We start from the raw sequence: 15,279 nt of genomic DNA, 5'->3' as shown, positions 1-15,279 counted from the left end.
GATTCAGAGTAGCCTGTCTGATTCCTAGAGTAAAATCAAGATTCAGTTCTTAACTACTGCAAGTATTGTTAAAGAATAAAGTCCAGGTTTTAAAGTATTGGGCGAGGAAAAGGGTAACAAACTTTATTTTGGTGGCAGATCATGAACAATTAGGGGTTAGTAGGTTTATTACTGGCATGATTCATAAGTTGCTACTGTCTGTGCACTTGATCCCAGTATTAACAAGGAACATTGCCATAGAGTGTAACAAATTAGATGTGTTTAAAAATCTGGCAGAAGGAGGAAAAACACTGAAAACAAGTTGGTATTATTTGATCAAGGCAGAGGGGTATTTGTTTTATTATCTGATAAAACATATAGGATATAAATGTGTGTACGTAGACTATTATATACAAATACTACACATAAATGAGTTGTCTTTGATGGTGAACAATATGCTTAGAATTTATTGTTTATTTATTTTTTGAAACTACACTGACTACAGGCCAGAGCGATAGCACAGTGGGTAGGACGTTTGCCTTGCATGTGGCTGACCCAGGTTTGATTCTTCCATTCCTCTTGGAGAGCCTGACGATCTACTTAGAGTATCCTGCCGGCACAGCAGAGCCTGACAAGTTCCCCATGATGTATTCGATATGCCAAAAACAGTAACAACAATTCTCACAATGGAGACGTTACTGGTGCCCGCTCCAGCAAATCTGGAGGACAGTGCTATAGTGCTACACTGACTGCATCCTCTCCCTCTCCCTCTTTCAAGGGAAGAAAAGAATGATCATTAGTGGCAAAAGACCGTTGCAAAAGCAACACCTAAACTGGCTTCCTGCTCAGGGAGAGGGTGCTCTTGACTCTTCCTCATGGTTTTGGGTGCTCTGCATGATCGTAAAAACTTCCCTAGTAGTGAACTGTACCAATGATCCCTGAAAGTCTAGTCTAGAATTATTTTCAAAAATATAGTCGATTGGCGGACTCTTCGTGTCACGTGAGACGAAGGCGAGATTCAAAGATGGTTGATATTGAGAAGGGCAAGAAGATTTTTGTCCAGAAGTGCGCTCAGTGCCATACCGTGGAGAAGGGAGGCAAGCACAAGAAAGGTCCTAATCTCCATGGTCTGTTTGGGCGAAAGACGGGGCAGGCCACTGGATTCTCTTACACCGTTGCCAACAAGAACAAAGGCATCACCTGGAATGAGGACACGCTGATGGAGTATTTGGAGGATCCCAAGAAGCACAGCCCTGGAACAAAAATGATCTTCGCTGGCATTAAGAAGAAGACCGAGTGGGCAGAGTTGATAGCTCACCTCAAAAAAGCTACTAATAAGTAAAAGTTGGCACCGCCTTATTTATTACAAAACAAATGTCTCATGACTTTTTTATGTGTACCATATTTAAATCCATCTCGTTCACCAGAATTCAGATCATGAGTGACCAATAGCATATTTTTCTTGGGCAGCCCTGATTTAAATAAGATTGGCTTGTGTTTTAAATGAGTATGATCAGTTTTTTTGAATTAATGACAATTCCAGGTCAGCAAGTGCAATCACTGTCCCTTTCCAAAGTTATGATTGAACTTAATTCATCACATTCACCTTTCCAAGGGATGGAGATGGCCATCTCAAACCTGTGGGAGAATAGTTTTCTATTCAGATTTATAGAAACGGCTATATTAATATATCTAAAGATTGAGGATATCACTGTCTCCTTAGGTTGTTTCTTAGCCTGATAAGATTAGTTGGCAGTGACCTTACATCTTTTTCTTAATTTCTTACATCTTAATTTCTTAAAAATTCCCTGTATCTAAAAATGTTGCCTTTCACTTACTGAAAAGTATTTTAATGTGATGTACGTATAACATTGAATGAAAAATACCACTTCTCACAAAAATAATATATATATATACATAGTCAATTGGACTTCCTAGATTTAGCTTAGTTTTCTGTATTGTGATAATCCTGCTTCCAAAACTATTCCCTTACCTCAAAGGTGAGAACAAAGCTGGTATAAAAGGAGGGTCCTGTGATCTCAAGCATTGGGTCCAACCATAGATACCAGCAGTAAATCTCTGGAGACCAGACTGATAGAGATGCTGGATCAGGAAGGATCACAGATTGTACCTGTTCTCCCTAGTTGCCCTAGTATACATCCCTCTGATATTGAGCTGAGATTTTTGATACAGTACAGATATTAGCACTGTCAAGGGCAATTTGATGCTACAGACCATAGAACGAGAGAATTGGCTTATTTTAATTAAAAATAACAAAACTCTTAGATGGTTTTTCAGCAGAAAATGGTGAGTGGTCTTCCAAGTTGCAAAGGTTATAAGATAAACCAGTTAGTCTTGGGAGATTTCTTCCCCCTTCTTTCTCTCCCTTTGACTTATCTTTCTCCTTTAGAATTCTTTGCTAATAATTAAATTATCAGAAGTACCGTGCATATCTTTTAAAGGGCATATCTCTTCCTTTTTTCACAAAGGGGTTTATAGAGGGAAACTACTGGTCATCAGAATCTCAGATGTTTTTAAAATTACCTTTTCCTGTTTTTTCTTTAAGGATTTTTAATTTTTTATAGGTTTCTTTAATTTTTTTTTAATTGAATCACTGTGAGAGACAAGTTAAAAAGTTGTTCATGATTGGGTTTCAGTCACATAATGTTCTAATACCCATCTCTTCACCACTGTACATTTCTAACCACCAATGTCCTTAGTCCCTCCCCCTTCACCCAGCCACCTGACGCTATGATAGGCACTTTTCTTCTCTCTCTCTGTCTCTGTCTCTATCTCTCCCCTCCCCCCATCTCTCTCTCAAACACATATGCATGCTCTCACTCTCTCTCTCTTTCCTTTTGGACATTATGGCTTGCAATACGATACTGAAAAGTTAATATATAACTTATATATAAAAGTTAATATATAACTTATATATAAAAGTTAAGATATAACTTATATATAAAAGTTAAGATATAATATATAAAAGTTAATATATATCCCTTTACCTACTTTCAACACTCAGTTCTTGTTCAGAGTGATCATTTATAACTATTACTGTCATACTGGTCCCTGACCTTCACTCCCTACACACTTGTGGTAAGCTTCTAACCATTGACCAATCCTGCTGGTTTTTATGGTTTTCGAGGTATGAAAATTTTGTTTGTTTCGGGCCAAACCTGGCTTTGCTCAGGGTTTACAGCTGACTGTGCAGTCACGGGTCACTCGTGGAGGGTTCAGGGGTAACATATGGGGTTCCATGGATCAAAGTCAAGTCAGCCGTGTAGCACCTTCCCCACTATATTATCTCCATTTCAAAGGTTTTGTTTTTTGCCTACTAGTTATCTGCTCAATTGAATAAATAGGCTCAAAATTCACTTGACTCTTCTGCAAACTCAGATTTGCAAAATTCCTATTTCAAATTCCTCAGTAACTGTTTTTGTTTTTGTTTTTCGGTTCCCTGTTTGAGGTGTAGGGGAAGCAATGAGTTCTAGAGCCACACTTGGCAGGCATTCAGGAGCTATTCCTGCTCTGTGCTGTGGGTAACTTTGGAAGACCTGAGAAACCATAACTGGTGGTGACCCCAAGAATTCAAGCTGGGGTCAATTGCATGCAAGGCAAGTGCTATAAACCCTTTACTGTTTCTCTGGTCCTATTTTTAAAATTGAGTGTGCACATGTACTCAGTATTTGTGTCTCATTAATGCAGTGTAGTCAGGAAAGCATTAGGGTAAAAGCTCTGGCTTAATGTCTCCTGAGACTTGGAACAAAAAGCAGTTTTGTGCAGAGATACTCCATCTTTGCCAAATGTAGCCTTACTCCTGCTGAACTCATGACGGATGGATTTGGATCCAAACAAGTGAGATAATTTTTCAGATAAATGCCTCTGGGTGTTGAAGTGAAGGGCCTCCCACCTAGCTATTTTTAGGTATCTTTTTTGGGGGGAGACTCTCTCAAAGGCACTTGGGTTCCAAAGTAGAAGAAGCAGCGTTTATAGAAGCTCTTTGTCGGCCCTTCTGTAGTGAATCAAGTACTTAAAGAGAAGAAACTTGGGGGCTGGCGAGAGAGTACAGTTAGTAAAGTAATTGCCTTGCACCCAGCCAACCGAGGTTGGACTCCCCAGCACGCCATATTGGTCTCCTAAGCCTGACTAGGAGTGACCCCTGAGCACAGAGGCAGTGAGCCCAGCTGGGTATGACCCAAAGACAAAGACAAAAAGCCAAAATTCGTAAGAGGAGAAAATTAACTATGTCTTTGTCCTTGTGATTTCAGGAGCGATTCCTGTTCTAAAGTGGACACTGGCGGAGGATCCATTAGCCATGTAAGTACCGTAGTAAGCAGATGTTCCCCTGGCTGAGCACAGACCACGGGATATTTGCCCATGGGAGGGAGAGGCTAAGTAGTTGAATTAGGTGATGGCATTTGGCATCGTTCAAATAAGGACGTGCTGGTCCCCAAAGAGCAATTGGTGGCTATCCCTTGGCATCCATTCCTGAGCAGCCATCTCTGACTATCTGGTTAAGGCCTGGAGGAATGGTCTTGAGGCATAATTGGGCAAACATTTTGTGGGTGAATTGGGTGTGTGTAGGACATGACATGCTGAGGCTCAAACCCCAGGCTTCAGAACTGCGGGGTATGCATGCTACCCCTGAGCCAGGGATATTTTCCATGTCTGGAATTAAATATCAAAGTGGCATGAAGAGATGGGAGCAGAAGACCATTTATTACTGCTTCGATCATTATCAGACACAAAAGCCATTTACCATTTCATAGCAGGCTGACTGCTTCAGAGCAGCCCAGCTCAGACTGGCACAGAAGATCATGATGTGAATCTAAGGACAGCCAAAGAACTGCAGAGCGTGACTCATTAAGACTGCAGAATCTCTGAACTGTGTGTATATTAAGGAACAATTGCTCAAGAACTGCATGTCCCTAAGTCCACAGTTATGTGCATATTTTATGGAGGAAACAATTTGCTACATATTCCTCCCCCCTCCCTTTTTCTGGTGGTCTGAAAATCCAGAAAGTGTTTAATGCCATTGTCACACCTACCCTTGAGAGTTACCGTGGTCATTTCGACCTTCAACTCCAGAGCAGACTATTTGGATTTCACAGGATTTGGCATCAAGGTTGTGGGCCACCAGTGTGAAATGAGCATTCCTGATTTCTTGTTTCTCAAATGTACATGGGTCTTTGAACCAACTTTGTCTCTGATGGCATCACAGGAGGAAAAAAACTACCCCAGTGATTCCCAAGCAGATGAATGCCTGGTGTGAATAAAAAGCCTTAATGTTGGAGTTAGAATATCATGTGACCATGTGACCAACCCAGGCATCTTTCTATAGCTATCACCTTGAGACTTTGTCCCTCTGGGAGAAACCAGAGAAACAAGAAGTATCTCTTTCAGACCTCAAAAGGATTTTGAGTTTCTAAAGAGGTGGGATTTTGTTAAAGATGCGCCAGGCATATTTAATTCACCCCTCCACTCTGCGTACCCCAGCACTTATTGGGGATAGCACTTTAGTTCAGGATAAGGGCAACTGCACAATCTTGGGGGGGGGGGGTGTGGGTATCCTGAAACCTGGTCTGTGCTGGCAGATCTGGAGGTTTTTTCCTTGCTCTCTGAGAGCTGCCAGGCAGGGCAGCAGGGGGAGCCAGTTATTGTTTTGGAGGATTGGGGTCCGTATGTGGTCCCTGCTACCCAGGGGTTGTAGCTTATGCTCTGATCCTCGTTCTGCCTTTCCTGGATGTTGTTTTCTTTCCTGCCTCCTGTTCTCAGCTCTGCACTGTGTGGGGCTGACAGCCTTCACAGTGCCGGCAGACGTGTTGTCATCATGTGGTCCTCCCGGGCTGTGTTTATCTGCAACCAAATATGTTGTCACCTTCCCTCTCCAATGTCTCTTACCTAGGGGCCTGCAGTCCTCCTGGCACCTTTGGGAGTAACGAACCAACCTAAAGAGCAGCTGTCTGTCAGCTTCCTCCCGAGCCGTCGGCTCAGGCGCTTGTCAGCCGGCTGCTGGAGGAGTTCCCAACACAGCAGACTTGGCTGTCATTGACATTTATGACTTGAAAGCCACATCATCGATGAGTTTGTGTTACTTAGAATCTTTTAAATCACCTTCAGAAAAGAGCTTGTGGTGCCTCTACTCATCACTTACTCAGGGTCCCTCCACTCAGGTCATGCCTAGGTGTGGGAATAGTTGTTGCTTCTGGAAGGTGGAGATGCGTCACACACATCCCCCCCTCCCCCCAGCCCCATCATATTGTCCAGTCAGTTCTGCTGCTTTGGAAAAGAACTGAGTTTTCCCTGAGCGTGTACTTGTCTGTGTTACTGGAGAACAGAATGGTGATGGGCGTTCAAGTAAAATGTTAGGATGGAAACTTGGACCACCACAGTGATGCTATTCTGATATTATTATCATACTGATGTCAGAAAAATTTTCTCAGGTTGGTAGAGTCAAAAAAAAAAAACCCAGCTTCTAAGCTTTATTTCTTGGGCCTAGAGAGAGCGAGATCTCAATAGACTGAATGAACTTTGAATTTGGAAGCCTGGGGTTTGATCCCCGATTGCAGAGGGTAGCACCAAAGAACCGAAAAACCTCAAAGCTACCCCTGAAAGCACATACTGCCAAGGAAAGTCCAGAAGGGTGTGAGGGCATGGGTGCGTTTAACTTCCTTGGGGTCTGGCAAGACTGTCCGTGCCCTGATGGTATGGCTGGTCTTATTCCTCTTAATCCCACTAGGGCTAGCACAGAACCTGGCGCATGGCAGGCAGCATGAGGGGCTGAACAAGTGGAGGGGTGAGGGTGGGGGAGGAGAAGATTTCAGGGTCAGAGAGATGGCTCACAGGGGTGGAGCCCATGCAAGGCTTATGCTTGGCTCTGAGTTTGATCACCAATACTGCATTGTACCCCTCCCATCACCTCCCATTACACGAGCTTCCAGCTCTATACCAGAGCCCCCCCTCAACCCCCACCAAAAAAAAAAAAAGGTTTCCAAGGTTGAAAAGTTCTTCCTTCTTCTTTTTCTCTCCTTTTGTCCCTCCCTCCCGTCCTCACTCTATTCCTCTCTAGCCTCCCCTTGTCCTCCCTTCCCAATACTAGGACCAGAGAAATAATGTCATCAGCAGCAAATCCAGATCACGGGATTTAATGCTCAGGAGATTTTCCTGCTGGCGTCAGAGCTGAGTAATCCTGGGAGAGATGTTACAGGAATGGGGACTTAGATGGCAGCTCTTTGAGGCGATTAGAAGGAGACTGCCTCCCCGCCCGCGCTCAGATTTCCATGGGAGGCTCCTAGAACGGTTGTCACATCCCAGGAAATGTCAGTGCCTGACCTTGACTATGAACTGAGCAGCTGTACCTTAGTCTGGAGCTTGTCTGGAAAGGAAGGAGTGGGAGCAGGCTGCAGGGCCGGCTCCAGGGGCATGAGCGTCCTGGCTCTGCCTTTGCTTTTCATGCACCTTGCAGTTCCACACCTGCTCCTCCTCCTCCTCCTCCTCCTCCTCCTCCTCCTCCTCCTCTGTTCATTGCCTGCACTGGAGGCAGCAGCTGCCTGTACATAGCGAGGCCCAGTAGGTTAAGCCGTAACCCGCTCCCAGCACAGGGGAGAGGCAGGGCTGCAGTGTTGAGGACGGGGCTGTGAGCCATCTCTGTGGGTTTGTGTGCGTGTGTGCGTGTGGAGTTATACTCAGAGGTCATCAGGGCTTCCTCCTAGCTCTGTGCTCAGAAATCACGCTCGGGGAGCTGGAACGATAGCACAGCGGGTAGGGCATTTGCCTTACACGTGGCCAACCTGGGTTTGAATCCCAGCATCCTATATGGTCCTACGAGCACCGCCAGGAGTAATTCCTGAGTGCAGAACCAAGAGTAACCCCTGAGTATTGCCGGGTGTGACCCAAAAAGCAAAAGAAAGAAAGAAAGAAAGAAAGAAAGAAAGAAAGAAAGAAAGAAAGGAAAGTAGGTGGGGTGCCAGGGATGGAACTTGGGTCTGACTTGCGCAAGGCAAACTAAACAGCAGAGCTGTCTCCTGCTCAAGGCATGCCTGCTTTAACTGCCTGTAACCAAAATCTACTTCATGGAAGAGGTTTCAAAACAGGACCTGGCATCTGTTCTCTGGCTTTACTTGAGAAAAAAAAAAATTAAAGCATTTTAAACACTTCAATCTCCAGACAGGTTCAGAGATTTAGTTAAAATACTCACTGTGCCTTCCTGTCAGATTTTACTGGTTCCTTTCTGAGAGCAGATGACGTCTTGCGAATTGTGAAATGTGCCAGCCCAGGCTTACGCTTTACGATAGTGGCTTTGTCCCTGGAAGTGCTAAAACAAAACAAAACAGGGTCCATCTGGAACCCAGAACTTCACCCACACTGCAGAGGAGGCTGGTGCTCCCTGCATTTACCCAAACTGAGTATTTCCTTCCTTCCTTCTTCGGAGCAGGACCAAAACAAGTCCTTAGGAGACCTGAGGCCTTCTCCCAGCTCTTCTCAGCCATCCTGGCTGAGCAGATTGGGGTGCGACTGAGAATGTGTCAGGGATTGTTCACCACCTGCCCTCTCTCCCACCAGTGTGTGTGTGTGAGTTCTCCAGAACTATTGTTCCCTGCGATCCTCACGGGGCCATCTGGTGCTGGGGATTAAGTCAGGGTTGGCCACATGCAAGGCAAGTGCCTGAATCCCTGTACCATCTTTCTGACCTTGATTTCCTTTCTTTATTTTGCTGCTCATTTGGGCTGGAGCAATAGCACAGTGGGTAGGGTGTTTGCCTTGCATGTGGCCTGATCGGCCGACCTGGTTTCAATTCCTCCGCCCCTCTTGGAGAGCCCGGCAAGCTACCAACAGTATCTCACCCGCATGGCAAAACTTGGCAAACTCCTCGTGGTGTATTAGATATGCCAAACATAGTAACAACAGGTCTCACAATGGAGACACTACTGGGCTCGTTTGAGCAAATCGATGAACAACGGGAGGACAGTGCTACAGTGCTGTTCGTTCATTGCCATCTTTGCTGTCTGTTTTTCTCTTCCTGGTGTTTTGAGGCTGTAGTATGCCTCTGAGTCCTCTCCGTTGTTGTCTTCTTCCAGGGAGGATAGGACGCCCTTGGCAGGGGTGACTTCAGGGCCACACTTGGCAGCCCGAACCCTTTTTCCTCATGCTCATCCCCTTCACAGGACTCTCCATCATGGATCCACTCACTCACCTCTCCCGTCTCCCGGGACTGGACTGGCATGGTGGGCCTGCCTGGATGGTGCCCCAGAACAGAGCAGAGCTCGTTTACTTTGCCTTTTGGGTTTGATGTTTTGAATAGGCAGCGTTGGTAGAGCAGCCTGGGCTCCTGCACTGGTCAGAGAAGGCAGGGAGGCCCATGGCAGCATCCTCGGGATGGCAGCGTCTGATGCTGGCTGCTCAGATCTTTTTATCGTCTGAGCCTCAAAGAGGAGGAGGGTTACCAGTGCCCGGAGCTCCCCACCTGACAGGTGCTCCTCTTCCCTCATGCTGCAGGAATGTTGGGCGAAGAAACTGCAGCTGCCATTTGGCTTAAGAGTTGGGGCCTCTAGGTGTCCCAGAGAGACAGAACTGGTTACTGAACTTCATTGACTTAAAAATCGTAGGAGAATGAAAAAACTAACAAAGGACATCTAAAATACAGGACTTTGGTTTTGTTAACAGATGGAGACGTTTTGATTACCAGGCCAGGGGGAGAGCTCAAAGGGCTAAGTGCCAACTTTGATGCAGGAGCCCTGGGTTGGATCCCTTAAACACAGCTGGGAGTGAACCGTGCACACTAAGCACTAAGCCAGTGATAATCCTGAACACCTTGGCTATGGCCCAAAATTAACCACCAAACCAAAAAGATCCAGTCAAGTATTGGGGAGATAGTCTAGGGGTTCAGACATTTGCTTTGCATGCAGCTGGCCCCAGTTTGATGTCCAGCAACACATATGATCCCCTGAGCTTTGCCAGGAGTACAGAACCAAGAGTAAGCCCTGAGCATTGCTGGATGTGCCCTGCTCCACCCCACCCCCACCCCCTCAGTCTAATTGCTGAATACACTTCTGAAATGCCCTTCCCATCAGTTTTGGTGCATACCGCTTCACAGATCTGACACCTGTGGGAACAGACACTGTTCTTAGACAACGCCGCCCCCCCCCCCCCGCCCCTCCCTTAGCACTGGGCTTGGAGATCTTGGGTCTGTGGGTACCAGGAGGCACAGTTGACTTTTCTGGATCCTGCTTTGTGTGCTGTCACTGAGCCTGGTGGTGTGGTGGTACTGCCAGACATTGCTATTGGCAGGGAAATGTGGCACTGGCAACCTAGGCCTAACCTGAGCCCTGCCCCTGAGCACTTGTCCTTTCAGAAATCCCTCTGGAAGGAAGGACCATGCTGGGGATTATTACGTATACAGACCCCCATACTGACCACATTTTCTGACCAGCATGTTTGGTTTGGGAAGTAGAGAGTATCAGGCATCAAATCAGAGATCTCTTATGTGCTGACCATGTGCTCTGGACCCAGACCCATGACTGGTGTCGTTGAAAAGCAAATATCCTACTTTAGTTGATCTTTTGTAACTGATGGACCTGTATGTGTGTGTGTGTGCGTGTCTGTGTGTGTGTGTGTGTCTGTGTGTGTATGATTATGCACCCAATAGCATGTTTTATTAACAGTGTTCATTGGCTTGTTTCAGGGACCTCACAGTTGTGTGGTGCTCAGGGGTTACCTGATCTCAGTGCTCAGGGATTATAATTGGTGGTGCTGGAAGACCATGCAGAGCCAGGGATCGAACCTGGTTCTCCAGCATGCAAAGCCTGTGCTCTAGACTGTTGTGCTATCTCCCCAGCCCATGGTAACAGTTTTGTGTTGGGGAATAAGTTGGTGGTGCTGGGAAAATGTCCCCTTGTAAAAGGTCAGTGTGTGTGGTTGCTGACCTCTGCAGTCACCCTGCAGCAGCATTCAGCCTAGCCCTCCAGGACAGGTGCTGGATGGAGGAGGTAGAAGGGGAGGAGTTTTGAACTTAGCCTGGCAGCGTTAGTGTTACTTTCCATGTTTCCTCACCTAGAACTCTGTCGCTTGGCCACTTTGAGCTAGGAAGCGTGGTTTCGTAGAATGTGGGATCCAGCTGAGAGGTTAGAGATAGGACCGGCTCAGGAATCCATCGGTAGCAAGCACTGGGCTCAACTCTCTCTCTCCTTTTGTCCCTTTGATCCGCTGTATCAGAATCTCCTTCACTCTTACAAATGAGCTCTTTCATCTTGTGGCTGTGGTCAGGCATTATATTTTTATGTGCCAGCGTACAAAAGAGTAGAAAGAAAAGAGGAGGGAAGTTGCCTTTGAATGAATGGACAGTGATGACGCAGGCAGCTCTCTCTGCCCCAGCGGCTTCTGACGAGGAGAGTAGACGGGCTCTGTGCCAGAAGCTGCATTTGGAGCTTTGGGTTTTCTTTTTCAGTCCAGGTATCTGCGAATTGCAAGTAATGCTTAGTATTTAAAAAGTAACTTGCACTTAAGCAAAAGGAAGCTGTAGGCACACAGGTAGGCAGTGGTCTCTGTTGAGAAGCAGAAGAGGTAGTGTAACTTGATAAAAAGCTAAAGTAGCTCTAATGTCTTTATAAGTGCACTTTTTTCTTTCCCTGCAGCAGTGAGTAATAAAAAACAGAGAAGCCAGTGGAGCACACGCCTTGTGCGCGTAAGTCTCTGAAATCAGTTCCTGCTGGTGGCTCAATGGCCTGAATGTATACGTTGCATGCAGGAGGCCTAGGTTTTATCCCTAGCACTGTGTGGTCCCTGGAGCTGCCCTGCAATTCCTGAGCACAGGACTGGGAGTAGCCCCTGAGCACTGTGGGGCTCTTTCCTGCGAAGGGGAGAGAAAAGGGAGCAAAGTGCCTTTATCTGCCTCAAATCAGAGAAGCCCAGTTGAACCTGAGAGGTCAGATTGTAGGAGGGATGGAGAGGTGTGTTTGTGTGTGTGTATGTGTGTGTATGTGGGGGAGGCTTGGGAGGCTGAGGTCTGCCAGTTAGGAGAACTGATGAGGCACTCTGAATGGAGAGGTTCTGCCTGACAGTTGGGGATGTTGGGAGAGAAGAAATGAGGTGCTGAAAGACTGTGTGACAGTTCAGAGTTTTCCAGCCAGGGGTACATGTCCCAACAGCAGAGGTGGTGCCGTGAGACTGGGGTCCTGGTCGCAGGAATCAGAGCTGTATCTGGGGAGGAGATAGTGCTGAGAAGGTGGGAAAGAGGTGAGGGTAAAGGGGCAGAGGCTTCTTTTTTTTAATTTACCACTTAAAATTTTTCTTTTTTTTGTAATAAAAAATTATTATTACAAAATAATAATAATATAAAAATAAAAAAAATAATATAATAATAAAAATAATATCGCTGGAGCGATAGCACAGCGGGTAGGGCGTCTGCCTTGCACGCAGCCAACATGGCCGACCCGAGTTCGATTCCTCCGCCCCTCTCGGAGAGCCCGGCAAGCTACCGAGAGTATTCGATATGCCAGACACAGTAACAACAAAGTCTCCAATGGCGACGTTACTGGGCCCGCTCGAGCAAATCGATGATCAACGGGAGGGACTTTTTTTTTAAAAATTTTTTTTGTAAGTTAGTTTATAATATTTGATTACATTTAATATTTGAATACCAATCCCACCACCATTACACCTTACCACCACCCAATTCCAAAGTCGGGATGTTTCCGTCGCAAGCCCCAGTCCCTGTCCCAAAACACAATGTAAAGAATATATTTTGTATTGTCTGTTATGAAGAACTGCTGAACATGATTACATAAAAGTGTTCATATAGAAAACAGTGTGGAGATCGTTCTATTTTGGCAGGAGCCATTAAGGCATTCGATAGGATATCACCGACATGTTAAAGTTTGGGTGATGTGAGCTTTGGTGTGTGTGTGTATATATATATATATATATATGTATATATATAAATAAAATAAATAAATAAAGGCCCTCCCGTTGATCATCGATTTGCTCGAGCGGGCCCAGTAACGTCGCCATTGGAGACTTTGTTGTTACTGTGTCTGGCATATCGAATACATCACGGGGAGCTTGCCAGGCCCTGTTGTGCAGGCGAGATACTCTCGGTAGCTTGCTGGGCTCTCCGAGAGGGGCGGAGGAATCGAACTCGGGTTGGCCATGTTGGCTGCGTGCAAGGCAAACGCCCTACCGCTGTGCTATCGCTCCAAATCTTAGAGGGATATATATATATGTATATATATATATATATATATATATATTTGTGTGGTAATTATGGAAAACGGGTAGGGAGTGTCTCATGATGTGTCCAGGAATGTGTTCACTCATATATAAAGCTCGACCGGAGCGTGTGGAAAGCTGCCTGGAGGGTGGCGGCGGTTGGGTTGTGGAAGTCGGCTGCCAGGGCTGGGTCCCTTGGGGCGCGGAGGACTCTCACCCGCCCCCACCCCCCACCCCCACCCGCTCTGGGGTGAGGAGCAGAGGCTTCTTCCTCTGCCTGCTCAATTTCCATGCCTCCCACTGGTCGGCCTGATGTGGGAACCTCCAAGTAAAGGTGTTGGCCCGTGTGTTGTTGCCAATCGGATAAGATTTATAGGGAGAGAATTGGAGGTTAAACAGGAGGATAATTGGCTGTGGAGGGTGGAACCTTGTGGGGCATCTTTCAGTGAGAAGTTGCTTGAAGAAGGGAATGTCGGGAGTTTTAAGCTTTGATTTCTTCCCCCCATGCCATATTCCTTCTTCAGTGCTTCTCTGTTACCACCTGTTTTTGTTTCTTTTCAAAAATCATAACTCTGGTATGTTTTGTACATGGTCTGATGGTTTATTGACATATTTGGCTCCCCAGGAATAACAGGTAACTTTCGTTGCACGCTCATCATGTGCCAGGAAAGTCATATTTGCTGTGTTTCACTTATTGAATCATCACAGCTACCCTTCGAGACAGGTGTTCCAGCTTCCTATTTACATATCCTGTATTTGCAGATTTGTCTCCTTGTTAACATTTATTTGGGATGTCAAAACCAACGGGGGCCACGTTTACTGGGGTGTTTGCAGACAGACCCAGGATTGAGTAGAGTTGATGTTGCTCCAGGCACATGCTCCCCATCGAGGTCACCCAAGAGGTTGCCCTGTCTCTCTTGTTTCGGGTCCCCGCTGTAAACCAGGCTTCTTAGGCCCTTCCCATGAAGAACTCTTTTGCCAGAGATTACAACATGGGAAAACACTGCCAGAGACACCTCAAATCCATAATGTGCTTGATTTTGAGTTAATTTTTGGTAGGTGCACATTCAGAAGCCTTTCATCATTGCCAAATATTTCCATAAAGCTCTGCATTTTGTGACCATACAGGTTTCCAGCCTATAGTTAAAGAAGTTGGGCTATAAATAAGGGTATAGTTACTGCAACTTTTTTAGGGGGACGGTTGGATATTAGGCCATACTCAGTGGTGCCCAGGCTCGCTCCAGCTCTGTGCTTGGAGTCATTCAGGTAATGCTGAGGAGGTGGTACCAGGGATTGAATCTGGCATTTTGAGCTTTCAGAAAATGCAGTCACCCCTTTGAATGAGTTATCTGAGGCTAATTAATGCCATTTTTTTTTTTTTTTACCGATTAAAAGTTTTGTAGAGGAGGTCAGGAGATAGTCCAGAGGAACGAAGTGCATGCCTTGCATATGTGAGACCCTGAGACCCTGAGTCTGATCCCTGACACTGCATACTGTCCACTCCTGTTGTAGGCCTGGAGGTCCCCAGGAGCACTGACTCCGAGCATCAAAGACCTTAGTAGCCAAGCTGAGAATCTCTTGAGAGTGGCCCTGGGTGCTCTTGCTGCAATGACAGGGTGGCACCACCCAAAAAAGAATTAAAATAAAGAGCTGGAGCGATAGCACAGTGAGTAGGGTGTTTGCCTTGCATGTGGGCCATCTGGGTTCAATGCTCAGCATCCCATATGGTCCCCCGAGCACTGTCAGGAGTAATTCCAGAGTGCTTGAGCTGGGAGTAACCACTGTGCAATGCCAGGTATAACCCAAAAAAGAAAAAGAAAAAGGAAAAAGAAAATTAAAAATAAAAATGAGGTTTACTGTTTAAAATGACCTTGAAACATAAAGGCTACACTGCAGTTTGTAATTTTATTATTATTTTTTTTTAGTTTGGGGCCACACCTGGCTGTGCTCAGGGCTTAACCCTGACACTGTGCTCAGGGATCACTCCTGTAGGGATTCAGGGCTCAAACTGCGGTCGACTATGTACTAGGCAGTGCCCTACCCACTGTACTGTCTCTCTGGCCCCTAAATTACAGTTTTTGAAGTTCACAACGG

General features: G+C 46.0%; 2 protein-coding genes and 1 non-coding gene across 4 annotated transcripts in view; 2 read left to right on the top strand and 1 right to left on the bottom strand.

Moving 5' to 3' along the window:
- Positions 1–718: 718 nt before the first annotated feature.
- Positions 719–933, bottom strand: LOC130027036 (small nucleolar RNA U3). Its single transcript, XR_008792976.1, has one exon. It is a non-coding gene; the product is annotated as a small nucleolar RNA U3 (small nucleolar RNA).
- A 35-nt stretch (positions 934–968) lies between these two features.
- LOC130026929 (cytochrome c-like) lies at positions 969–1,737 on the top strand. The gene has a single exon (XM_056117670.1). It carries the CDS (start codon positions 1,004–1,006, stop codon positions 1,319–1,321), a length of 318 nt encoding a protein of 105 aa, XP_055973645.1. The 5' UTR covers positions 969–1,003; the 3' UTR covers positions 1,322–1,737.
- A 2,511-nt stretch (positions 1,738–4,248) lies between these two features.
- The window catches only part of MGAT5 (alpha-1,6-mannosylglycoprotein 6-beta-N-acetylglucosaminyltransferase), a 318,860-nt gene continuing 307,829 nt past the window's right edge, over positions 4,249–15,279 (top strand). The window contains exon 1 of one of the 2 annotated variants that reach the window (XM_056117604.1): positions 4,249–4,299. The gene's annotated coding sequence lies outside the window, so the exon portion shown is untranslated. The remainder of the gene's footprint in view (positions 4,300–15,279) is intronic. The other variant, XM_056117605.1, reaches the window with a different exon arrangement.

The sequence above is a fragment of the Sorex fumeus genome, unplaced genomic scaffold (assembly GCF_029834395.1).
Source record: "Sorex fumeus unplaced genomic scaffold, SorFum_2.1 ptg000035l, whole genome shotgun sequence".
In the NCBI taxonomy this organism is placed as follows: Eukaryota; Metazoa; Chordata; class Mammalia; order Eulipotyphla; family Soricidae; genus Sorex; species Sorex fumeus.
Note: the sequence above shows the minus strand (reverse complement) of the source record. Positions and strands in the feature narration are given on the sequence as shown.

Coding starts and splice junctions, on each gene's coding strand:
- LOC130026929 (XM_056117670.1), top strand. CDS start 1,004: ATGGTTGATATTGAGAAGGGCAAGAAGATTTTTGTCCAGAAGTGCGCT.